The 26,932-nt window shown below is 39.8% G+C and overlaps 2 protein-coding genes across 6 annotated transcripts in view; both read right to left on the bottom strand.

Moving 5' to 3' along the window:
* The window catches only part of LOC135198687 (myeloid leukemia factor-like), a 69,705-nt gene extending 43,771 nt beyond the window's left edge, over positions 1 to 25,934 (bottom strand). For 2 of the 3 annotated variants that reach the window (XR_010310865.1, XM_064226509.1), the window contains exon 1: positions 25,743 to 25,933. Coding sequence is in view for 2 of the 3 variants with exons in the window: in XM_064226509.1 (XP_064082579.1) it covers positions 25,743 to 25,795 (53 nt within the window). In the remaining variant the exon portion in view is untranslated. Of the gene's footprint in view, positions 1 to 25,742 lie in introns of all 3 variants that reach the window. The other variant, XM_064226510.1, reaches the window with a different exon arrangement.
* LOC135198691 (E3 ubiquitin-protein ligase TRAIP-like) overlaps positions 1 to 26,932 on the bottom strand; it is a gene marked incomplete at its 5' end in the record, with an annotated part of 425,152 nt that overhangs the window by 279,412 nt on the left and 118,808 nt on the right.

The following is a 26,932-nucleotide window of genomic DNA, read 5'->3' on the forward strand; positions in this document are numbered from 1 at the left end:
ATCTTGAGGCGATTTGAGATTCCTAAGCCTAGATTCGCAACTGATCCTAAGATGTTTAGTCCAGCTAGAATAAGCGGGTTGCGGCGTTCAAGAGTATTGTGCCGCACAGACCACATCAGCAGGTCACGAGCGAGTTCTTCTGCCTCGGCGGTTTTATTTTGTATGTCATAAGACAACATTCCGCGACGCTTAATGTTTGAGCTAGTGAAATCTCTGAGTTAGCATGAAAATTACGTTCATGCATTTCCTTAAGGGAAATACCAAACCTCATCAGGTCATTCTTTAAGTTAAGGACGTCATCTTCAGGTAAGAAAATAGCATGCATATCTACTTCGATAACAATATTACTTGACACGATGAATACATCATCGATTCTCTCAATAATGTGCCATGATTAAATTCTATTTCTTTCGTCCTAGCGCTCTTTCCATACAACAAAGATGTCTGAATACACAATATCACTCCTAACAATAACAGATTCATTTTTGAAACCTGCAATGAGTAAAACATATGTAATAACTCGCGTAAAAGAATAGGTTTACATACAATATGATTAATAGATATATATATATATAAATTATTATACAAGTTTCATAAATACAACCATTTTTTCCCTCACTCCATCTACCTTTCTTTAGATTCTGATATGTGCCAATGGGACTATTCTCACATCAGTGGGTTTGGATACATTTTGAACCCTAACTCTATTGCCGTTAAATTTTCTAAAATGTTAAACGGGCCTTCAAACTTAGGTGTCAGTTTATAATTTAAACCTTTACGCACGTATACTTGTATGTATACCTGATCGCCCACGGCATATGTTCTAGTTGGCTTAGCTATTTTATCATGATTTTTTTTTCATTATGATCTGTGCTTCTTCTAAATTCTTACGAATTATATTATATCGACTTATGCTTGCATCCATAACATCCTTTAGAGGATTTGATAAATTAGTTGTAGGCTTTAAGATGTGGAAAGGCGTTCGGGCCGGGATACCGTACAGTGCCTCGTGCGGTGTCATTTTAATAGACACATGATACGAGTGATTAAGTGTGCTTAGCACCGCAGGTATGGCAATGTCCCAGTTGGGATCTGCCCCCTAGGGTGACCCTTAAAATGTTTAAAACCTTACGATTTGCCCTTTCCACTAGCCCATTAGACTCTGGGTGATAGATCATGGTATTGATTTTCTTATACTAAGGAATTCGCACAAGGAGTTAAGGAAATGATTATTGAACTCCCCGCCCGAGTCTGAGATAATGATGTGTGGAATTCCATGTTTACAAATGTAGCACTCGTAAAACTTCCTAGCGCACTCGACCCGCGGTTTTTGTTTTAAGCGCTATAAGTTCTGTATATCGAGTCAAAGCGTCTATAATTACTAGGAGGTGCTTATTTCCTCTGTCTGACTCGTAAAATCCTGTTAATAATCTAAATGTACTCTTTCAAAGGGTTGATTTGGCACGGGGTAAGCCCCTAGGCTGACAGGTGTCTTCGTGTGCCCTTTGTATTCTTGACAAGTGCGACAATTTGCTATGTGCTTTTTTATATCTCTAAGCATCGTATGCCAATAAAATAAGGATTTGGCTTTCTGTGACATCAAGGTATAACCCGGGTGTCCATGCAGTGGATTTCATGCAACCACTTTAACGACAGTGGGTATGAGTGAGATAGGCACCACCACCTGGTTGTTATTCAACTGCGGTGTGTTGCGGGTTTTCCTCGTCACGGATCTACACAGGATATTGTCCTGTAGGATATAATTCTGCTGCTTATACTTTAGGTATTCTTTTTCCTTCGGATTTCCGTTTAACGCAATGAATGATTTTTTCTATTTGCGGATCTTTTCTTTGTTCCGTCTGTAATAGTTCAGCACTCCAGCCCAGATCTTCCTGTTCAGATATAGTTTTCAACGGCGGGCGTGGAGGTTGAGATATCTATTAATTCAGCTAATGGCTCGGTACAAGATGAAGAGGGGTTGCGTGATAATGCGTCAGCATGATATTTGCTTTCCCAGGTAAATACCCGATCCTCGCGCCAAAGTCCTGAATGATCATGTGCCACCGAGTTCGCTTGGGGCTGTGACTAAAGCCTTTAAAGAAGTCGGTTAGGGGCTTATGATCAGTGAGAACCTTGACGGGATAACCGTATATTATGAATTTAAAGTGCACGAGTGAATTAACAATAGCGAGCCCTTCCTTGTCTATTACTGCATATTTACTTTCGGAAGGTCTCAGTTTACGTGAATAAAAAGCTATAGGGAAAAAACTGTCCTATCATATTGTTGAAGCAATACCCCACCTACTCCTAGGTCTGAGGCGTCTGTTGCTATGAAAAATTCCTTACCGAAGTCAGGAAATTTCAAGATAGGAGAACTACACGTTCATCTTTCAATTTATCGAACGCCTGTTGATGAATTTCAGACCATATGAAATCTACGCCCCTTTTTTATAAGATCGGTTAGGCTCCCCTGATGATCGTAGTTGCGGATGAAGCGGCGATAGTAACCGCTGCATCCTAAAAATTGCTGTATTCCCTTGACGTTAGTAGGTATCGGAAAGTTACGGATAGCCGACACCTTATCGTGGACGACTTTAAAGACCTTCACCTAGAAACCGTGAAACCAAACCTAGATAGACTAGTTCTGTTTTAAAAAAAATTCACACTTACTTATCTTTACCCTTAAATTATGCTGCCTTAACCTTTGTAACACTAACTCCAATTTACGTATATGCTCTTCTAATGTGTTGGAAAAGATTACTAAGTCATCCATGTTAGGCATGTAGGATATCTCCCAACAAGTCTCCCAAACACGACGTTTTATCATACGAGTAAAAAGTTATAGGAGCACAACGTAAACCAAAAGGCATACGCAAAAATTCATAATGTCCCCTGGCTGTGCTGAAGGCAGGTATGGGATACTTTCTTGTTCCATCGGAATCTGATGAAATCCTTTTAGTAAGTTCTAGGCTTGTGAAATATTTATTCTGGCCTAGTAAAGATAGGATATCATCGGTACATGGTACTGGGAATCTGTCAGGGATTGTTCCTTCGTTTAAACGACGAAAATCTACGCATATCCGCCAAGTTCGATCTTTTTTCGGTACTACTATTAACGGAAAATTTATAAGGGCTGTTTGATTTCCTAATGACTCCTTCTTTTAACATTTTACCTACTTCCTCTGTTATCTCATTCTGAAATTTCATAGGAAGTCGGTACGAAGGTACATAGATTACTTTTCTGTTTGTCCTTGAGCCTGATTTGATGCTCATGATACCATCCGTATTTCCCAAGGTTCCATCCTGGGAAAAAAAAACTTTCATGATTATTTAGTTAACAGATTCAAAAATTTCTGCTGAATTTCTTCTTCTTGAATGTCCTGATTGATTTTGTTCTTTATAGATTGCAAAAGGGTTTCATCCGCGACTGATTGAGCGTGATTTATCTCAGCTACGGTAAGAATGCGATGTTTATAAACTTCGGCATCCAAGATATGTTGATTTTTGTGGATTACTAAAGTGGTATTCAAATGATTACAGACTTCGATGTTATATTGTTGTTGTGAGCCGACTGTATAAACGGCTTGTGTGACGGATAATCCGTGTGTTTTCAGAGTTTCGGAAAGGATTAATGTTTCAGATCCTGGCAAGGTTCTCTTTACACGCACTAATATATTTGAAGTTACGTTAGGCTCGAGAGTTTGCGTGCAAGCTGATATTACGGGTGAGCGAGAGTTCTGTTGGGTTGCCTGTATTATTTCTTGGTTCATGAGACAGGTGATTAGTTCCGTAATGTAAGTGACAACTCTGCCTGTCTCTTTATTATCTAAAACTGATTTTAGGGTATTAGAAGACCTATAGAATTTCCCTTGGATATACACGCCGTGTTTTGCAGGTGCTAAGATAATATTTTGAGTGCCCATAGACGGGTATCCGATAATTACTGTGGGATACATATTATGTTTTTGTACAACGACAAAGGTATCAGCAAACCGTGCGCTTACCGACCTTGTACTGTACATGAGTGTAGGGGGCCCAACCCAACATTTAATTCATTATTCCCAATGCCTGAGAGCCTTATTCCGGACTTTTCTATAGGGAAATTTGAAAAGAGTAAATGATGAGTCCTTAAATCCATTATATTACGTGGACTACCAGAATCAAAGAACAAAGTGAATGACTTATGGTCCAAATTTACTGCATGTAAGGTTGGTCGCAACTCGTTTTGACTAATAATTGCATGAATTTGTTGCAAATCTACGGGAACCTGCACAGATTTTTTTGATTCGGCCGTGTGTTTCATAGGAAAATCAATTGTCTCACAATAATCTGATAAGTGATTAAACTGATTATTTGATACAAAAGATGTTGATATTGATGACCCAACATCGCCCTCTCCCCCCTTGGAGTGAACTACGTGGTATTTGTTTTGTTTATCACACCCTGAAAATTCGCTTGCCCTTGCGAGTTCTGGCTAGACGGCCCAGGAACAGAGGTACCTGAAGCACGATTTGTTTGTTTCTGCTGTTGTGCAGAATTTCCGTTTGGTTGTTTGCTTCTTATAGTACTGAGGGACCCATTTCTTTTTATTTGCACTAGCCAACTGGTTGGCGTGTTTGTAGCATTTTGCTGTTGATTCCCTCGAGTAGCAACGGTTATATGAATGAGTTGAACTATTGTGTATTGAACAAAAACGCGTCCGACAGTCTGAAATCATGTGACCTGGTCGTTTACAGTTATAACAAACCATCCCTGCAACTTGATTATTATTATGTACCACATTTACTTGTTGTGGCTTGTTCTCATTTTTTGCAAAAACTTGAATGAGCGAAGGATCTAGGTCGGTACATTTAGACATGTGTTTTTTTTATTTGTTTTATACACATCTAATTCCGTACTGTCGGGCTGCAATTTTTTATCAAAACACCGTACTAACGCTTCAGGCAACATTACAGTGATAGACGTAAGGTAGATCAAACGGATAAAATCTTTCACTTTGATTTTAGCACCCGCAACCCACCCGGAGTTACTTAAACTATCCTGATATTCATTTAGCCGGTCGGCAATTAGCGCCGCCCGCTCGACAACATTGAGCTGAGTCATGGAGGCCTGGTTAAGGATATTTCTCAATGCCAACACTACATCTAAAGCCTCTTCACCCCCATACACGGCACGTAATCTAATTTTGAACTCGTCCCATGTAAGCGCCTCTTGGAAAGAAACCCCCCTTAGATACGCACTTGCGTCGCCTTTCGCAAAGTCAACGAAGCTCTTGGCCTCCTGTAATTGTACTGCTGGGTCTGTGATGCTTTTTGCATTTAAATGAGCGTCTACAGATGAGATCCATGCCTCAACATTTTGAGGCAGGAACCCATTGACCCGACCTTGAAAAGGGACAATCGCTGACCTCGCGCTAACGAGAGTCAACCACGTTGGGGTTGCCAGCCGGAGTAGTTGCCATTTCGGCTTTCACTTTTTTCTTATCACTTCTATTCCTTGCAACCCTATCAAAATATCTATAAGAGTACACTCGACCACTACGTAAACGCATAAGCAATGTACTGTATAAGTGTGTTATAATAATAGGAAAATCCCCCAAAAGATACAAAAATACAGATAATATGATAAAATATTATACGGAGAATTCCTGCAAGAAATGGTTAATGACAACTAGAAAAGAAAAAAAATTAATCTGCGGGCGAGAACCTCGTAGTTGAAGATTGGTTCTGTAATGAAGGAAGATTAATATGGCGAACAACTCACCCCCAGAATACTGGACGATCGACTCCTGATGAACAACACTTCACTGAGGAAAAGACCTGAATAGATAAAAATGGTACTTAGCTCCAGATTATATTGCGAAGGATTGTTGACATGGGATGACGTCTCAGTTCCTGTCCACGTCTCGCGTCGGAAGTTGTGATGACGTCACGGCCTTCTCTCGGTGCACGATGCGCGGGGAAGTCCAAGATTGATGACGTCACAGCCTCCGTCCTTGCTAGATCGGGTGATGTTCCCTGTGTTTTGTTTTCTTCTTTCCGTTGATGTTCGATGCTGCCTCGTCCGGTGTAGATTCTCGAAGATAAGTGACAACAGTTGCTCAAACGTCAGTGTTAAATGCTTGTATTCCTCTCGATGAAGGACATAGTTGCGTCTTCATAAACTGTTGCGTTGATTGAAGATCCCGTTTCCTCTGTTTAGTTTGATGTTGAAGGTGGAAGTTAGTTCTTGTAGACCTTCGGTCGGCTGATATGGGTCTTGTTAATTATGTTCTTCGTTTATACGCTGCCACCACTTCTAATGTCTTATCGCTTGGCGATAGACTTTTTTGTTCTTTCCTTACGACTGTCATTCGTAAGTAATTTTTGGTTCCTCTCATCTCCCTTGGATATCTTAGTAGAGAGGTTCTTCTTTGACTAGAGGAGATGATTCAAACAGTCAAGTTGACAAGATAACAACTTTATTCTGTAACTCCATACTAGGAGATGCAGCTCGGTTGGACGACCGATATGTTTGATCCTTGGCGTGGAACTGCCATTCTAAAGCATCGCGTCGATAGCGGAACATTAGCTATCTCAGCAATTCATATAAAAACACATACGTAGTCTGCCGGCTCGGAAGTTACAAGTTTCCGGCGTAGGTTAACAGGTCAACCGCTTCCCATGGAAGTTGTTGTGCAAAGTTATCATAAACATAAAAATGTTGACAAAGCTGTGAGCTAGATCAGGCTACTGCAGACAGCGCATAGCGTAATCTAGGTCTGCTTTGGTCACGTAGAACCCTCCTAATGCCATGACCCCAGGTCATTGGTTTATATTTACAGATCTTGTAAATTATATAATAATGTAATTATTACACATTGACTTGGAATTACAGCTTTCAAAAATTATTATTAGTAGGAGTATTATTCATAAGGTGAACCTTATTCAAATGGAACAAGCCCATCACAAGGGCAATTGACTTGAAATTCAAGCTTCTGAATTGAACATGGTTCCCATTAAAAAGTTAACAGATTATTATTATTAATTATTATTATTCAAAGGATGAACCTTATTTGTACTGAACAAGCCCTCCACAGGGGGCACTGGTGTAAAATTAAAACTTCCAAAGAATAAGTCCTTTCGAAAGAAGTAATAGACGGTAATGAGAAAACCAATTACGAGTGATCAGTTATTAAAAAGACGGATAAATTACAAAACTTATAAATAAAAAATAAATATAAATGTCGGCAAAATATTAAAATGAAAGATCTGACACGTGTAACAGGACAAAAACCTTAAAAGCTGTGCCATAACTCAATTGTCAGAAGAGGGTGGATAGGAAGATGGAAGAGAGAGAATATGAACGGAGGTACAGTGAAAGGAATGAAAGGGGTTGCAGCTGGGGGCTGAAGGGACCCTGCAAAGACCAATAAAAGTAAGGCCTACAGTGCACCACCTGAGGTATACAGTGACGGCATAACCCCCTATGGTGACAATGGATAGACTTTACAATTAATAACGTGGTGACAGTGGATAGGCATTACAATCGACATATTCCTTCAGGACCTTGTGGATTGAGTTTTTATGTTGCATATCCAGTTTCCTTCAGATAGATAGATATCTTCATAACAGAAGGTATTACATAAAAGGTATAAGCTATTACCACACAGACATGTCAGCAACTCATAATTTAGGACTCTTTCTTACAGCTTCCAGTAAAGATGGTTATGTTTTTTCTCCAATAAGATTATCATGTTTTTTTAACGTCTGTTACCAGGAGCAACACAAGAAGTTGTGTGGGGAGAAGTTTTTTTTTTTCTACAAAAATGTCACAAAAACCTGGACTAGGAGGAAGGCAGCTTAATAAGGAAAATTAACCAAGAAAAAAAAAATAATAGAAAAAAAAGCAAGGCAGACGAGTCTGGGATACCACCCCTCTCTCTCTCTCTCTCTCTCTCTCTCTCTCTCTCTCTCTCTCTCTCTCTCTCTCTCTCTCTCTCTCTCTATTTAAACCTCTAAATAAGCAATGCCCAATATCATTCCCAGTTTCAGTTGTGATCCTGATGTATATTTAAACTGTTTCGAATGCTCAAGTGTTCATTATTCTGGAAGCTTTCTATCCCCATTAAACTATTATTTTGACACTAAATATTCTTTTAATATTTTTTTTATGGAAAGTGATGATCAAACAAAATGGAAATGTTCATATATGTTCAGCTATTTCTGGAAACTTGAAATACCACAAAGTTAATAGTAATGAACTGCCAGAAGGCTTCACTGCCTGGCAATGAGGTGTGATGGGTCTCTCTCTCTCTCTCTCTCTCTCTCTCTCTCTCTCTCTCTCTCTCTCTCTCTCTCTCTCTCTCTCTCTCTCAAACATTAAGCCTCATTTTTCTCAAACCTCTGTATAAGAAAGATAAAAGTACGAGTTCAAATTTCCTTAAATATAATTTTATTTAATTGAATATTAGACCAATCTTCACCGAGATACTTTATTGCCCAAAATGAACTCATTTAAGATTATTATCATTATTATTAATTATTGAGATCACTTAGCTATCATAAAACCGAATAAAATAGCACAGTAATAAATAAATTAAAATGTAGTTAAAATATTACAATACAAGTTGAACTGTACCGTTTGAAGAAACATTAGATACAACATGAAGAGGGCCACCTGAACACAACCTCTAGCTCATGAGATAGTTTGATAAGCCCATTCTGGTGCCAACTAAGGAGACAAAGAAACCACCATAATTATCAAGAGCCATTTATATCCAAACCACAATTATCAAGAGCCATTTATATCCAAACCACAATTCTCAAGAGCCATTTATATCCGAACCACAATTATCAAGAGCCATTTATACCCAAGACTTTGTAAATGACAGGACAGAAAACAGTGCTAAGACATTAATTAAAATAGAGATGAAATGGCAGAACATATGAAGTTGAGTAGAGTTGAATACAGAATTTAGGCCAAAGGCCAAGCACTGGGACCTATGAGGTCATTCAGTGCTGAAATGGAAATTGACAGTAAAAAGCTTGAATGGTGTAATAGGAGGAAAACTCCAAAGCAGTAGCAGTATGAATCACGAGTTAGGAGAGGGTGGAAAGTAAGATGAAGAAAGAGAATAGGAAAGGATGTGCAGTAAATGAAACAAAATTGGTTGCAGCTAGGGGCCAAAGAAATGCTGCAAAGAGCCTTTAGTAATGCCTACAGTGTACCCTGTGAGGTGCACTGACGGCACTAACACCTACAGGGTATGGGACCATTGGGGCACTGGATGAATATGCCATAACATTTAATCCCTAATGGTGAGGTTCCACAAGAAAACCCGGACAAACAACAGGTCGATGCAACCTTTGTTCCAAGTTACTTCATGTTGGCCATCAGAAACAATTCTATTCGTCCTCAAAAAGTTCCACTTACACAGACAGTTACACCTATGTTTCAATTTACTGGAAGATCATATCCATACACTACAAACGTACACTATTATTAGTCATTATCACTCATAAAGTTGAACATTATTCATATGGAACAACCCCACAGGGGTTGCTTGACTTGAAATTCAAGCTTCCAAAAAATATTGTGTTCGTTTGAAAAAAGGAACATTAGGTAATAGGAAATAGAGAGAGATCAGTTACAAAAACAAAAAATTAACAAATTAATAAACAGATAAAATGTATGAAAATTATAAAAATAAAAGGGGAATTGCTTCTGGGTAGTAATGAATCGTATCTTTATTTGAACTTTCCAAGTTTCAAAATCACTGCGTATGTGTAAGTGTTTACATAATAAAAATATGGAATGTTATTCCATATATATAAAAGACTAAAACTAAAGAGGTCAACCAGATTGCTTGCAGGAATGTGATCAGACTAGAGACGCTAAAGATGACGTATACAATAAAAGTAGGCTAAGATAACATGCCGTCACCTGTAGTCATTCAATTGTTTATAAACTTTAGTCCAAGCTTCCTGCTTGAGACAAACACCGTGACCTATAGCTCAAGCGGCCTACGTGATTAGTAACTATGTCATCTGATTGTGTGTTCGTATGTAACTATGTCATCTGATTGTATGTTCATATGTTCGAGCTACTGTCTGTTCCTTTATGACTGGTAACCGAGATGGTAGTAGGAAGAGAATAGAGTTAGCTATCGTCATTAGAAGACCTGTACCTCTTTACCTAAGCTTTATCATGTAGAGAGAATAGAATTAGCCATCATCATTGGCAGAAGCGATCAAGCTATCGTCATTAGAAGACTTGTACAATCATACCTGATCTTCACCATGTAAATTCAGAAGAATATATATATTTTTATACTTCGTGTTTTCTACAAGAACCTCCTCACCGAATCATCATGAGTTTAACACATCGTCGTCATAATCAAGAAGATAATACCGACTTCGTAAGTGATCTACAAACCCCAAGACACTCCATTGAATATGGAAGTGCAATACCAACCGACTTAGCGTAAGATTATCGCAAGTCTAACATTACCTCACAGGGCGCCTTATCATACAAGGCAACAGCCCTAAAATATGTATATATGCATACCGACAAATTCAACAGCAATTTCTTTAACACTGGAGTGACCAATACAATAATAAAGTGGATGCACATATTTCTCAATCAAGTCTTTCAAAATCCTGACAACTCTAAAATAGAGCACCTCATTTCCTGCTTAGGACCAATCCAACTGGAATTAAGAGAGACCTCCCATGGCTTCTCTATACCGTAAATACAGTATTACTGAAGAGTGTTGCATATGAAATTTATAGACACAAACAGAATATACAGAAATTACACTAAAAGCAAAGTACTGGGATCTATGAGGTCATTCAGCGCTGAAATGGAAATTGACAGTACAAAGGTTTGAAAGGTGTAACAGGAGGAAAACCTCGCAGCAGCTGCACTATGTATCAAAATATTGTGAGGAGAGGGTGGAAAGTAAGATGGAAGAGAGAATATGAATGCAGAGATAAAGTGAAAGGAATGAAAGGGGTTGCAGCTAAAGGCCGAAGAGACGCTGCAAAAAACCTAAAGTAATAAATTCTCTACTAACTTGACTATACTAAACATGTGACCCCAAGCTAACACATACACTTTACAAGAGTTAATCAGGCACTCTCTCCTTTCCTATGTGCTTCCCAAGTCAGTCAGAATAAAAGTCAAAATCTCTTTACCATTAGGGAAATAGGATACCATGAGTTTTTCATTTCTATTCCATATCAAATCTACAACCATTCCAGAGATCAATGATTTTGATTACCATTCTAATCTTCAAAACCAAAATATATTTATTCTTGTTTGAGGCAATACTTCAAAACTGTTAGGCAAACCAAGCCTGACTTAAATAAAATAAAACAGGGGACATTCTACTTTACGAACCACTACAGATTTTCATCAGTTATCAATTGTGCATAACTAGTAATATAACAATAATATTGCTAAGCTAAAACAAACAGCCATCCTAGATATTAGCACAATTAACTTGTATCCCACAAATGCACTAAACCAGATGAATAATTCAACAATATAACAAATCATTACCAGACAATTGTTATGGTATAAAGTAACACAGCCTACACAGGATTTACGATGCACTACTGTACTACGTACTTTCCATAATACGTATGCTACATCGCAACTATTATCTTTGGTGAAAACAAAACAAGAAACTAAATTGTATGATATCAACACAGGTTTCCTAGATTATGAAGTTAAATCCATCCCATCTACTGCTGTTCTTCACATGGCCAGAAAAGAACAAAAAATTCTCAGCAGGAAGTACGTATACTGCATGCAAGATTTCTCATTTGATGTACAGGAAAACAATTGTGAAAATGACTTGGTTGGCATATAAAGACTAAAACAATCACTGCCACAATCATTTCAATACGATTACAAAAATACTGCTGAAAATATAAGCTATCTTTAACAGTAGGTAAGACTCATCCCAAATAATAAATATTATACTGTACAGATACCATGCTGCTGCCATCACCAATAACCTATCATTGTTGTAATGCCACTTCACAGCCACCTATTAATCTCTTTGGCAGTAGGGTGGAGTTTAAGCAACAAGATGCTTCAAGAAAATAGAGCCCACCACACAACTGTCATATAATGATTTAATTAAAGGATAAACATGGTAGGTTCAAGAGACCTCAGTCCACAAGACATAGGCTACTGATCTCATTATCCTGAAGTGTTCAGAGCTTCATCTGTTTGTGTACAGATGCCAAATCTTGAAATAGCTCACTTGAATGACTAACCTCCAGGGCACGAGACAACCCACGTGTTTAGACATATTTGATGCAGTCCTTAAAAGAATGCAGGGAATGTTCACATGCTCAAGAGAATGTTGGTGTGTACATAAATTTAAATTAAAGGTACCATCAAGGTAATTTAGGTACATACACAGCAAACATTAGGCTAAATATAGCCTATAAATATTGTGTCTGCAACAAAGTACTATATGTATATGGTCATGAAACTGCAAACCAAATGACCTACTTCAGTTCCAGCATCCTACTCTTGAATTGGAATTAGAATATAAAATCTAGGTTAAAGGCCAAGCACTGGTGCCTATGAGGGCATTCAGTGCTGAAAGGGACACTGAGACTAAAGAAAGTTTCAAAGAGCTAACAGGAGGAAATTTGCAGTTGTACCATAAAGCAATTGTTACCAGGTGGAACATAAGATAGATGGAAGATAATATGAATGAGGGTACAGTAAAAGGAAAGAAAGAGGTTGTAACCGCGGGCCGAAGGGATGGTGCAAAGAACCCTATGTAATGCCTATGGTGCACAACATGAGGTCCTTTGATAGCACTACCCACATGCTATTCAAATTACATTTCTCCACCTTGATACTCTCTCTGGCTCAGCAGTATTTACAATTATCACTGCACATCATATGACAAATAAACAGTTACTTCTAATCTCAAACATCTGTTCTTGCAATTCAAAATAAAACAAAACTGCAGAAACTTTGCTTATTTCTTCTATGTTATCCTATGTGAAATACAATTAATAATTGGCGTTTCTCATGCGAAGCCTATGGTAAAAATATACAATAATAAGCATGTGTAATGAGGCTTGAAATTTGTTGTAACTTTCCGGTTACCATCCACTCTGAATCTTTTCATTTCTTCTTTTTGTTTATCTCTAAGACCAAGTGGAATAAATGAATTGATGTTTTCACTTTCAGCATTCGGCAATCTCAAAAATTGAAAATGGTTAGATAAGTGATGGGAAGGGATAAGGAACAGTTTGTCAGAAACACAGAAATAAAGGAAAAGGGGCAAAGATGATGACTTAGACCAGTTGGGAATTCAGGCAAAAAGTTCACTAGACAAAAAGAAGAGCTAACAGTAAACTGTTAATGACAATGACCACACTTCTTGGATATAAAGGGAGATGCCTTATTGATCCACCTTAAAAGGTTTTCTTAACCATTCACATTTTTAAACGTCATCAAAGTCACATACAGTGCTGTTTTGCGCATATACAGTGGTACCTCGACATACGAAAGGCTCAACTTACGAAAAACTCGAGATACGAAAGCCATTACGAAAAATTTAATGGCTCTACATACGAAAAGTTTTCAAGATACGAAAGGTTTCTGAAAGTCCGAGACTCGCCTGGATAACAATTTTGAAAATCGCGCCCCGCACCGCCATCTTAGTACTAGTAGACTCGCCACCATCCTCCTGCTCTCCCATTGGTTCCTGATGCTAGTCACGGCCATGAAATCCTTCTCTCCTATTGGCCAGCGTCCCTCCCATCATGCATCTACTATGTACACGTGGTGGCGTGGCTCGCGGTATTCGTTTTCGGGATCGTCAATGTGTACGTAATATTTAAAAAAAAAAAGTGACCAAGATCTCTCACATGGGATAAGTGATCAAGGTCTCTCTCATAGGATAACTGTTAACTTTGCAAGGTTGGTAGAATCTCCACTCCCTGCTGAACAGAGGGTGTAGACCAATCATTTACAACATGCATACCAGTATGTATATGTACTATAATCAAGGCACTTCAGTTTATGTTGAAGGTCAGCAGCCGAACATTCAGTACCCAAATCAGTTGCAGAGAGAGCATTTGGTTGAACAGGGTTTTGATGGACACCAGGGCCAACAGAGTCATGAGGTGCAAAAAAAGAACCAAGTGATAAAAAACAGAAAGTTGAAATTCTGTTAAAAAAAAAAAAAAAATCTACATAAAGTAAAAAAAATTTATTTTTAAAAGTTAAAAATCAAAAATAAAAAAGAAAAAAAAAGAAGATGAAGGAAAAAAAAAAAAAAAAAAAAAAAAAAAAAAAAAAGGCAGAAATTAAAGCCGCTTTTCATAAAGTGCAGTCATTTGTAGAAGACACCCCCCGAAAAGGCTCACACAGGAACATTGTGAAAAGTAGGCAGAAGCAATCTTCCTTGGATAGTTACGTATGTAGTACGTACGTATATATTTTTTAAAGTGTACATACGTACATATGTACAAAAGAAAAAGAAAAAAACCCGGCAGAAATTAAAGCCGCTTTTCATAAAGTGAAATCATTTGTAGAAAACACCCCCCGAAAAGGCTCACACAGGAACATTGTGAAAAGCAGGCAGAAGCAATCTTCCTTGGATAGTCACGTATGTACGTAGCCTCACTCAAAAGGTAAGCTTCCACATTTTACGTACAGTATATTTCTTGTTACCATGTACACTAATATACACTTTATTTACAGGTTATATTTTGCATTTTTTTTTATTAATTTAGGTATTGAATGGTCAAAATTGTTGTAGTATTTCATTGTTTATAGGTCAATTTAGCTTTATTATGAAATTTACTGGGGTGTTTTTGGAGGGCTTGGAACGGATTAGCCATTTTACATGTAAAATGTGGTCCAAGATACGAAAACCTCATGATACGAAGGGCGCCTCGGAACGGATTAATTTTCGTATCTCGAGGTACTACTGTATCTACATTTAATCATGTAATACCGATTGGAAGAATTTACTATTTTAGTCATACTGTAGTCAAATTAGCCTCAATACCTTCAAATGCCCCAAATTATTGTTGTGTGTATGGAAGTTCTTGTTACAATTCTTGTATCTATGTTTATTCAAGACTGATAAATTTATAAGCTTTCAGATACTGTCAGTGTATTAATACTGTAATACTGATTGTAAAGTTACATTGTGACATTATTCATATGCATGTTGTCAAATGGACCACATTTTCACTGGTACCATACCCAGCAATATGGAATATTCTACTGCAGTGCAGGACATACTAGTCACCATGTAATGCAACCTAAAATACCCATATAAACAGTATTTCTTCTGGTCTGAATTCAAATTTGTGCAACGACCACAGTAAAATCGGCAAACAACAGTAAATTAGGGCACTTCACCACAAATTCACATAATATTAATTTATTGTACTATAATCAACAACCCTGAACATGCCACTTGCTGAACACACATCAAAGTTACTTCTGCTTTCAGGGGACCCCTGTGTTCCTAGCCCTTGTAAATTCATTTGACCAGTAAACGATCAGTCTAATAGGTATTAAGCTAGCATGTTATTTAGATGTAACTGTAATTACATGACATTTTCTTAAGTTCACAGTTTCATTCATTTTTTCATCAAATTAATTTCCCTTTACATGAATATAATTTGTAAAAAATTATCCTTACTCATTATGTACTTTCATTAAGATTTTGTGTAGCAGGCTAACATTTATTTGTAGCAGGCCAAAACACTTGAGTTGGGAGAAAAGGAGCAAAGGAGTATGTTCCTTGGATATTTTTTTTTTTTTTTTCAATAATTCTTAATTTTGCAAATACAAACTGAACTTCGGTCTGATGACCACAACACATTAATGTGTATGGGTAGGCATCAAATTAAAACAGGGTTAGGTTCCTGCCTGCATATCGCAAGTCGATACATCGGTTTGCAATTCAGTCTACAATATGTGCAGCTAATACTGTATGATGCTGGTGATAGAGCAAAGTAACTCACAATGAGGCTGTCTGAGTGACGAGAGATCTCTCCTTAGATGAAGCATTGCCGAGTAACTCAGTGGTTAACTGTTATATGCCGCATATTCTTGTGCGTCAGCCCATCCAGCCCTATTGCCAGAAGTACAGTTATAAGTGCAAGTGGCCGTATGTTGAGCAGGTTTTAAGTCAGATGGTACTTGCATTGGGATACTGTCACTTAAATCTGCTAATATTCCACCAAAGCAAAATTGAGCTCAGGAGCATGAACTGATCCTATCTATGGATGATATGTGCAGCTAATTACTGCATGTCCCAACAATTCTACAGACATGTGACACTAAATACTTATGTAAATACTGTACAATAGGCATAAATCAGGTAACTTTCTGTATATGTACTATGTATATGATGCTCTCTATATGCATACTTTTTAATATGTAAATCATTTTCTATAATTTGTTTGTATCATATGATGTTGAATTGAAGCTGCAATTTAATAGTATTTGTTGACAGAATTTGTTATCTGGCCAAAGACCGAACCTTCGCCACTACATTACTGAACACGGGTACCATTTCGCAGATAACCTGGCAGTTTCTGAACCAGAGGGAAATGGTAGTAGATTTTAGTGTTACCACTTGTAGATACATATTTCTTTTCTGCTTTAATCAAATAAATGTATTCAGTATCACTGAATGGATTAGTTCTCAATTGATAAACTAAATTTTCAATATTGTTGAATCATGGTTTTTAAAAAGCTTTTTTGTAGGATTTTTAACTAGCCTAACACATCGCTTCCAAGTCTAACAATGACATGGAACTCCTGGGAGAAACAACACCTGTAAGGTCCGGTTAGGCTAATGAGTGCAGTGGATGGCAAAGGACCTGGGCCCAGAGTGGCATACAGCACCATAAATTTCGTGTAAACTAGAAAATGATATTGTTATGATACAATAAAGTTTGTTCATACTTACCTGGCAGATATATATATAGCTGTATTTTCTGAAGTCCGACAGAAATTCAAAAACTTCCGGCACACACAGTGGTCGGCCAGGTGGTTAGTACCCATTCCCGCCGCTGGGAGGCGGGTATCAGGAACCAGTCCCATTTTCTATTCATAATTTTTATTTCCACTGTCCCCTGAGGGGAGGTGGGTGGGTACTTAATTATATATATCTGCCAGGTAAGTATGAACAAACTTTATTGTATCATAACAATATCATTTTGTTCATGAAACTTACCTGTCAGATATATATATAGCTGAATCCCACCGTTGGAGGTGGGAAGGGACAGAATAGAAGGATTTTGGGAAACAAATGCATGCAGATGATTTACATCTTGGTTCCACCTGTTAGCATTGCTGGCTTCGTGGTTACTGCCACGTAAGTCTGCTTGTGCTACTAGAGTTGCCAGCGAGGTAGAGACCTATTATAGCTGGTGCACTTCCAGATGATCTGTCAACAGGGGCGAGACCACGACGTGACTAGACCATATTGACCATACCATGAGGGCTAGAAGTAAAATAAATATATATATAAAAATATATATCACCACCTGACCAACCTAGCCAAAGTTAAGGTGTGTTAACTAAGGCTTAAGAGTTAAGAAGTCACCGTTGTCGGCGACTCAACTACTAAATTAAGAGCTCTTCCTAACCATTTTCTACAGGATAGGATGAGTGGTACTACGCCCCCAAGATTGTGTCTGCAGACACGTATGGCCCTAGCGAGCAGCAGATCTCATATGTCATCTTCACATCTCGCAGGGAGTGTGAATTGAACACAGAGTTGCTTCGCTAAAACATGGTACTCAGGATGTTGCTGAGTGCCATGCTCTGTGGAAATGCTTCCGAGGCCGCGCCCTCACCTCGTGAGCATTCAAATCAAAAGATTTCAAATCTTTGTGCCAACACAATGAAGGAGCTTTTTTGAAAGAACTCCTTAACAATAAAGCCAGGGTGTTCTTCGATATGGGCAAGTCTGGTCTTTTCGGAACACTGCAGATTGTCCGTACGACTTCGACTTTCTTGAGTTTTATGTAGATAAAACTTGAGAGACCTGACAGGGCACAGGACTCTCTCTGGCTCCTGCCCAATAACTTGTGCCATCCTTGATTCCAAGCTCCTGGCCCAAGAACAAGACGGGTTTCCATTCTTAGGCCACAACGGAAGGCTTAGAGAACGCACCGCCTTGTGTTCTCTAATGCCAAAACTTCTGACGATGGCTGAAAACCTCACTAACCCTCTTTGTCGTATCTAGGGTGGTTAGAAAAGGGCCTTCCTGATCACGTGCAAGAAGTTAACAGGTAGGAGATGTTCGAATGCTTTGACATCAAGAACTTCAGACTATGTCTAAGTTCCATATTGAAAGCTTCGATCTGGACATGCACAGTCAGTCAGTCTGTACTAAAGTCAGGTGACGCCGACCAGTTTTGACCAGTCAGACGCATCCAAGGACAGCAAGGCTGTACCCTGAAGACCATAAGGCACTATTCTTCGCTGAAGGATGAGTGTCTGGACTGCCTGGGCGATTCAAGCTAAGCAAACCTTGTGGTATGAACGCAACCCAACGTCGTTAGTGAATCAACTCCTGAGCCACTCCTGACTCGAGCTTCTGGTGCCAGGAGAAAGGAGCGAGGAGCAAAAAGGCGATTCAGTCCCGAAGGACGAATGCCTGACAGTCCAACCTGGTCTCATGTTAAACGATCATCGGGGTGTGTAACGCAACCGACTTCGTCAACAAGAAACTCAGGGCTACTATGTGTCTCCTGATCTCGCACGAGTGTCTGACTCCGAGAAAACACGGTGAGACAAAAAGTAGATGGTGAGCGAGTTTCGAGATTCCACAGAACTCAAAGATCGTGAAGGGCTTTGTTGTTTGACAGAAGCAAATCTCTGAGCCCAAAGGCCGTCAACAACATATTTGCGTATTCTTTAATAGTTGTGACTGCCAGCTTATCCCATTCTTCAAATGGAAAGGGAAGACGGCAATCTGCTGTCAACATCTCGATAGTCTGAAGTAGTCAGAATCAGAGCGGAGAGGTTATAGGTACCTTTTCGTGTTAAAGTAGACCGACTCTCTCGGAAAGGGTCTTGGAAAGGACCGCTGACCTCTGTGAATCTAGGATCTTGAAGGCCAACATGGGGGTGGCGATTAGCGTCATTGCGCTCCCTGTGATATGGTATAAATCATCTTATTACATTTTCCTAAGCGTTTGAAAAAGGGGAAAAAAGACTAAAACAACCTCCATCCTGTTCAATATCATAGCGAAGAGATGTATGAAAGGACGTCCCTAAAGTCTCCATAACTCTCACTACTTCTAAAGAAAGATTCCACTCGGAAGACAGTAGTTGCTGCCGTCGATCGAGACGATTCGTACGGACTTTTGCAATCCTGTAACGAACCTCTAGAGGATCGTTACTTCTACGTCTGTTGTTATAATAGGCTCTTTCTCGTAAACCCGAACAGGGACCGAGAGAGATACTTCCTAAGATATGAGAGAGCTGTGGAAGATCAGAGTGATATGGACCACTGGTTCCAAAAACTCGTTTCCAGGACTGGAGGGACGACAGAATTGCTTCCATTCTTTCAGATTATGATCAGGACATCTGAAACCCTCTCCAGATGTCCGGACCACCTTCTTTCTATCACCTCAAGTGATACTTAACGCACCGAGAGATGTTCAGAATCATTCCTAGATCTTTAATAAAATTTCAGTTTCCCGGTAGGAAAAAAAACTGTAGAGGTCTGAATTGCAGTCTATTCAGGGAAACAACTCTTTAGGAAGGAAATGGTCCCCAGCAAGCTCATCCATTCCCTCACACAGTATGTTTACTTCCCTAAAAAAGGCTGCGCTTTGCCTAAGCAGGAGAGCATATAATAGTGAAAACGTTGCGGTGACGTCGTAGTCCTATTACCGTTGCGGTAACGAGCACCGAAAGGAGTAAGCGATATCTCTGAGAACATAGTAAGGCAAAAACGAATGCAATGTTTATTCATTCATGTAAGAAATCCCCTCAATCTTAGGCTAAAGTCCGTGATTGTAGGGCGCAGAGATACAGTTAGTCAGTCAATCCCGCAGGAGAGAGAGAGACGTAACTGCCAGCACAGAGATACGGTTAGTCAGTCAATCCGCAGGAGAGAGAGACGTAACCTACAGCGCATGACAGCGAAACGAGCTGGTACTGCCTCGTTTGGACTGGCGGAGAGGACAGTGACAGCAGCAGCTTACGATCGTCGTCTCTTCTTTATGCTGGGTTGCCAGCTACCCTATTCTACGAAGAAATAGGTCCGTAATTTTGTTTTTAGCATAAAGAGACTCTTCAAGCTGGTATATTTAAGCGAAACACCGAAAACGCTAAATATATAGATGCGTTTGTGTCGTCATAACACTACCATACAACGGTAAAAGAAAATAAATCGGAAACTCCTGGAAGGCTGCAGGGAGTACGATTAAATGTCTAAATTAATAGACAATAGACCTCTCGGTTGCCATCCGAAGAGGTAACTACAGCAAGCGTATATGACTTGAGCCAACCAGTAGTAAAATAACGCAAGGCAAAATATGATATTATATTGCAATAAAGTTTTTTCATACTTACCTGGCAGACATATATACTATAGCTGAATTCGGAAATACAGCTACATACATATCTGACAGGCAAGTTTCATAAACAAAACTCAAGAGAATTGAAGCGGACAGCTCAAGCTTCTATGTTATTGGACATAAGCGTTCATTGACGTAGTCTACAAGTCTATTTCTTGTACGAGTCTGCGAATGAATGAGAGCTCTTCCGAATCTTGTCAATAAGAGCTTATCCGCTTACGCAATATAAAGTTAATGAGAAGTTTGTCAATGAGAACTAACCCATTTACGGGACAAAGAGATAAATAATTTGTCAATGAGGGGATACCCACTTACTTGACAAAACGATAGTATATTGTCAATGGGGAAATTCACTGAATTGACAAAACGTAATCCAGGAAGTCGAGCATTTATTTCCGATTCCCGTCTCAAACGAGGAAGGGGCAAGAATCCTGTTAAGAGACGGCTTACGACAGGTAGAACGACGATGTTCAATTCGGCAGCGTAAGTCCCGACTAGGAACTAACAAAATCTATCATCTGAAAAGCCCTTTCAGATGGGCTAAAAAGCTTGCAAAATTTATTGGCAGTATGGCAAAGGAAGTCCTGTCTTGCGCTTTCCTCCTTTTGATGAGTGCCTTTGCAAGACTCCTACTGAACGTTGCCGAGAGTCCTGACGTGCAGGACGTCGAGCTTTTACATAACCCATAGCTGCCTTACCGCAAAGTCTTGACTGCGGTAGAGCAAAAAAGAGATCTTTCCTTGAGCTTTCCATAACTCCATCCAATCCTGGACCTTTACGAAAAGCAATATTACTGACAAAGACCTCTATAATTCACGAAACCCGTGGTCTTGCTGGGTTTCGAAAACGAAGTTGCCTTTTCACTTTAAGCTTCCTCCGAAGCACTGCTTACTTCACATTCTTCGCAGGCGATGTAGAAGGGATCACCGAAGTTAGGTAAAAAATCTTTAGGCCCAAATCAGCTTGAAGACTTCAACAGAAACGTTCAGCCAGGCGACACACCTGGCGTGCGCGCTCGGCGTCCACTGACTAACAGCGAGCACGCTCGGCGTCCATTGGCGAGCAGCGAGCACTCTCGGCGCGCCCGCTCGGCGTCCACTGGCGAGCAGCGAGCACTCTCGGCGCGCCGCTCGCGCTCGGTATCCACTGGCGTGCGCTCGGCCTCGGCGTCTACTGGTGCGCGCTTGGCGTGCACCCGCGCGCGCGCCTGGCGTCCATCCGAACGTCCCGTCCAAGCCGAGCGTCAAAAAAAAAGCGTGCAGAAAAGCGTCACGCTCCTGACAGGCGTCAATGCAAGCGAAAACTGCCTTCAGGGAAGAGCATTAGACATCTCGGAGAGGAAAACCGACTGCACGAAGCAGTCTCAGGTGAAGGGTGATCGTGTGAGAATACGCGGGGCGGGGAGGGAACGCCTTCTTATTCTCACAGCAACAAAGACTAGGACGTCCGCGCTCAAAGCGTCCTGCTAATATGACTTGCTTTCCCTTTTCTCGGTGGAAAGACGTACACGAGTTCAGGCGACGTTCGCCTTCTTACTTCTCACTGCAACGCATGACGAGAGAGAGAGAGAGGAACGTGAAACGTCCTCTTCTATAAAGCTTCTATTTAGAGGGGCGCGATCCTCCGAAAGCTCCAAACCCTGCGCAGGGAGGACGCTTCGGAGGACGAGAAGCAATCCTTCAGGATTCGTGCACGCACTTGGCAGCCTGGGAGTAACTTCAGGTCTGCCGAAGGCACGTCAGATCGGTGGGAGTTCCTCGTAACCCTCCTCGGCTTCGACATGCTCTCTCCCTGTTCCTGGGAGTCAAGCAGAGGTCCCGGCCTAGAGGCGAAATAAGGCCCGATCTGACGCACCCTCCACTACACAAGGGGCACTGTCACTGCACTTAGCCACTTCACTTTTGCTCTCCAAAGCCAGCACTTTCGATTTTAAGTTACGAATCGATAGAGTATCAGAGAAAGGTCAATACCCTCTACAGAAACTGTTTAGGGCCCGAAGGCAACATTACAGGGTTAGGAGTAACAACTACAGAAGTAGCACTTTTCACCACAATGATAGGAGAGCGAGCACCTTAGATTCCAAGATACAGATGGAATCTATAACGTAAAGGGCATTACCTCAGAGACATATTTATAGCCCGTAGGCCATACTACAGGGTTAGGCAAATAGTCTACAGGTAGGTTAGCCTACCCTGACTTTGTTTACTGATTAATTGCGTACATATGAATCATACGTCTTCCTTATGAATTAGACAAAGTCTCACACTCCTTACATGACAAATCTCAACAAAGAAGGCAAGACACATAGCCCTCGTGCATATCGAGTGCGGAACTACGAAGCTTCGGTAGCCACACCCTATCTTAGCAGACAACACCCTCTGAAACTAGCCTAACTAGATTCAGATATACAAAAATGAATCATATTCAAAACAATTTAAGATAGTGTATGCCTAGCCACAAATCCAAGTCAATAAATCAGACAATTAGGATATTTATGCGGCCATGAAGTTTTTCCAAAATCCTAAGACGGAGGTACTGAAAACCAGGTGTTTCCAGCACCGGCGACAGAAAAATTATGAATAGAAAACTGGGACTGGGTTTTTTTTTTCCTGATACCCGCCTCCAGCGGCGGGGAATGGGTACTAACCACCTGGCCGACCACTGTGTGTGCCGGAAGTTTTTGAATTTCTGTCGGACTTCAGAAAATACAGCTATATATATATCTGACAGGTAAGTTTCATGAACAAAATATAATTTTCCTATATTCTTAAGTGTTATGAACATTTCTGACATTTGTCTTGTTCAAAAGTGATCTAACCAACCACAACTGAATTAACCTAATTTAGGATGCCAGATCCATACCAAAGTAATTGATATCATGCGATATACATTAGGTCTTTTGCAAACAAAACAAATGTTAGAAACATTCAAAGCATACATGGGAAATTACCCAATTCTAAAGTAGTAATTTGTATTTTAACATAAGAACCTACGCTTTACTACCTATATGGGGTACTCACACTTGGTGCACTTCAGCTATTACTGAATCATTATTAAAATAATACTATTGTTAGGCCTATGGTCATGTATGACCTGAGATAGCCTAACTCCTCCATTATGTTAGCAGCTGTGTCCACCCTCACCAGAGAATGGGGATGGTTTAAGCATCTGCTTTCACCCAGAACATGATGATGTGTTAGAGAAGTTATACAAAACGGATACACCACCACAACTTATGCCCCACTACTGCTGGAAGTAAGGGTTACTGTACTATGTAAGCTGAGCATTTCTGACAAAAATGAACATCATTTATTGACCAAAATGTATTCTTGGATATTATAGAATTGAACAACTTCTCTTGGTAAAATAAAAAAAAAGGGCTACTACTATCGTATCACTTTTCGATTTGGTAACTACCATTACGTATATGTGAGAATGGGCGCCATGTTCAGTACCAGCTCTTTGGGACTGGACATCCTATAAACATTAAACAGGAGACGACAAACAAATATATCCAAAAGACACACAAAAACATAAAAATAAGGTAGTAACTATCATGGCACAGCTTATTACCTTGAAAATTGAGTTGCTTGTCAAGAATTTACCATTATTTTTTTAGGATTGACTGTAAATAACCTGTAATTAATCTCTGATATGATATCATATGCTGGCCATCCTGGAATGCTATTGCTCACGACCAGTGTTATCAGGGAACTTTTGGCAAGAATTAGAAATTTCTTTACTGGGGGTTCCAGGGGCATACTAGGTTAGGTTAGTTCTTTATAGATACGTAATAGGTTTTCTTATCCAGTCCTTTCTTGAACATATGGCTCCCATATGCCTTGCATAGGCACAGAACCATTCCAGGGTGACAATCATAACATGTCTGTTCTCTTCTACCTGTGTTGTACCTCACCATAAAAAATAAAAAAAACATTTCAAACGGTCTCCCGATAACGATGTGAAGTTACCTAATAATAATTAACCACCAATAAACACCACCAACTCTTTCATCATTAATGATAAAAGTATAGAAAACTCAATTCCAAGGTAATAGGTAGTACATAAGGGCACTTATCAGGTAACAATTTAACGTTAGGTTTTTGGGAGCCAGCTGTAATTTACTTAGAATTTACCTTTGAACTCTATCCTACAGTACAGGGGGCGCGATGGGAATGCGGGGTTTTGGCTGGGGTAAATCACTTGGGAGGATTAGTATGCCGTAAAACTCTATCCTACGGTAAGGAGACCGATGGGAATGCGCAGAATTGTTCTGTTTTACTACCTTCAGTACCTATACTACCTATGTAGGCTAGTAAACTTTTCTTCTTGGACGGAGCCATAAGCTTAACAAAGAGCCCTAAACAGGCATAAGCCTACTAGGTTACCCAAAGACAGAAACCCAATCTAAAACTTAGGCCTAAAACATACTTAAGCCTACTTCAGGGAAATTACTTTCCCCCCGAAATAGGGGGTTCCTCCATATCGCCTAGCTATGCCCCTACCCTCGAAAATATTGGCCATTACCCTGAAATAGGCTAAATCCGAATTAATCTTCCTAGTAGCCTAAGCCTACTTCAGGTAAATTTTAGAATTACCAAATTTCTTTCCCTAGAAATATATAGTATACCTACTAGGTAGTAGGTAGCTACGTAACAATCTTTTCGTCCATACTAGGCCATCGCCTAGTAGGTATACCTACTAGGTAGTAGGTAGGTTCTACCCACGAAAATTTTGGCCATTACCCTAAAATAGAATCCAAATTAATATCTAGTCGTAGAATTATCTTCTAGATCGCCTAGGCCTCATTTAGACAGATGGATTTGATTAGGGTAGCCATACCCTACGTCAGCGTAGGTCTAGGTCCACCTTCGGCTTACATAAGGCTCTTCGGCAATCCATTTCCCATCATGGAGTCGAGATTCCAAGAACTTATTTTCATAAATCGATTTAATCGCCAGAACTCGATAGGCCCGTAAAAAATTAATAAATAAACAGATATTCTCCGTTGGCTCATATTGTGGTCGTCAGGCTTTCCCCCTCCCCCTCCAATCAACCAACCAACCCCCTCCCACGACCTCCTCCACCACCACCACCATCGCACACACACACATAAATATCACCCAAAAACGCCTCGGGGGGGAAACTCACCCGAAGAAGGGGTCATCGTCGAAGTTGCCCATTAACGACCCAAAGAGCGACATAACGCAAATGTGAAGGGGGGTGAGGGGGGCGGGGTTAAAATCAAATCAATAAATAAAGGCCGTCAACGCAAGCAAGGACTTGGAGAGTTCGTTCCTCCGCCTTCACTTGTTCATCGCACACTGCTCCTCCTCCCTCTCCCGAATTCCTCCTCCTCCTCTTCTTCTTCCCTCCCTCCCTCTCTCCCTATCTCTCCCTCCTCCTCGGCCTTTGCAAACATGAATGAAGGACACGAATTCAGGATAATGACTTTAGAAAAAAAAAAATAAAAAAATAAACTCCATTCATGAAAAATATACCGAAGGGGATGACTCGAATCATCTTTTCCCGATGATGGATGACGATGCGTCTGTAAAATGTCGCGAAATTAAAAGTCTTTTTTTTCAGACAATTATTTGACCTTCATTTCGCTGTGTGTGTGACATTATCGAACCAGTCAGTGACAATCTTCGTCGTCGCCTTCTATTTTATCCAGAATTTTCGAGGTGGCGTACGTGGCGCCACGGATTAGTTACGAACTTACGGAGTGAATGGATGTATTTTAGTATAAATAAATAATGTTTAGTGCAACGTGTATTTGAGTCATAATTCCTTTAATTCTAACGCTTGCAGGTTTTGCTGTGTTGAAGATGACTTTGCAATTCCCTGATGACAAATGGAGCTTACAAATAATGTTTTTCTTTTTTTATTTTCATGAAGATAAATAGATTTCTGCTGATAACTCCACAGTACAACAAAATGTTCTTTTACAAGGCCCTTCATACTAATTGCTGCTGTTCTTTGTGTACGTCCTTTTATACATTAAATAAAGGATCTTTTATGCATCTGATAGTACGTAATTCCTTAAGATTAAAAACATGATTTATATTCTAAGTTTACGTAAGATCTCGCACTGACAAACTGTTATTCAAGAGATCGAATCTATTATCCAAATCCTCCTGTTCCAAAAATTCCAGCAAACTATTAATAAAAAAATTATCCTCATTAATTCGTCTATCTATTGATTTTTTTTCATATAACGACTATTTTCGTCTCTCTATTCTATGGAAGATGGATAGTGTTACTAGTGTAGTCATTCATAGTGCAAAATACTGCAGCAGAGAATGTAGCTATTTTTCTTATTGTATTCTCTTTGCATG

Source organism: Macrobrachium nipponense, chromosome 22 (genome assembly GCF_015104395.2).
Source record: "Macrobrachium nipponense isolate FS-2020 chromosome 22, ASM1510439v2, whole genome shotgun sequence".
Classification (NCBI taxonomy): Eukaryota; Metazoa; Arthropoda; class Malacostraca; order Decapoda; family Palaemonidae; genus Macrobrachium; species Macrobrachium nipponense.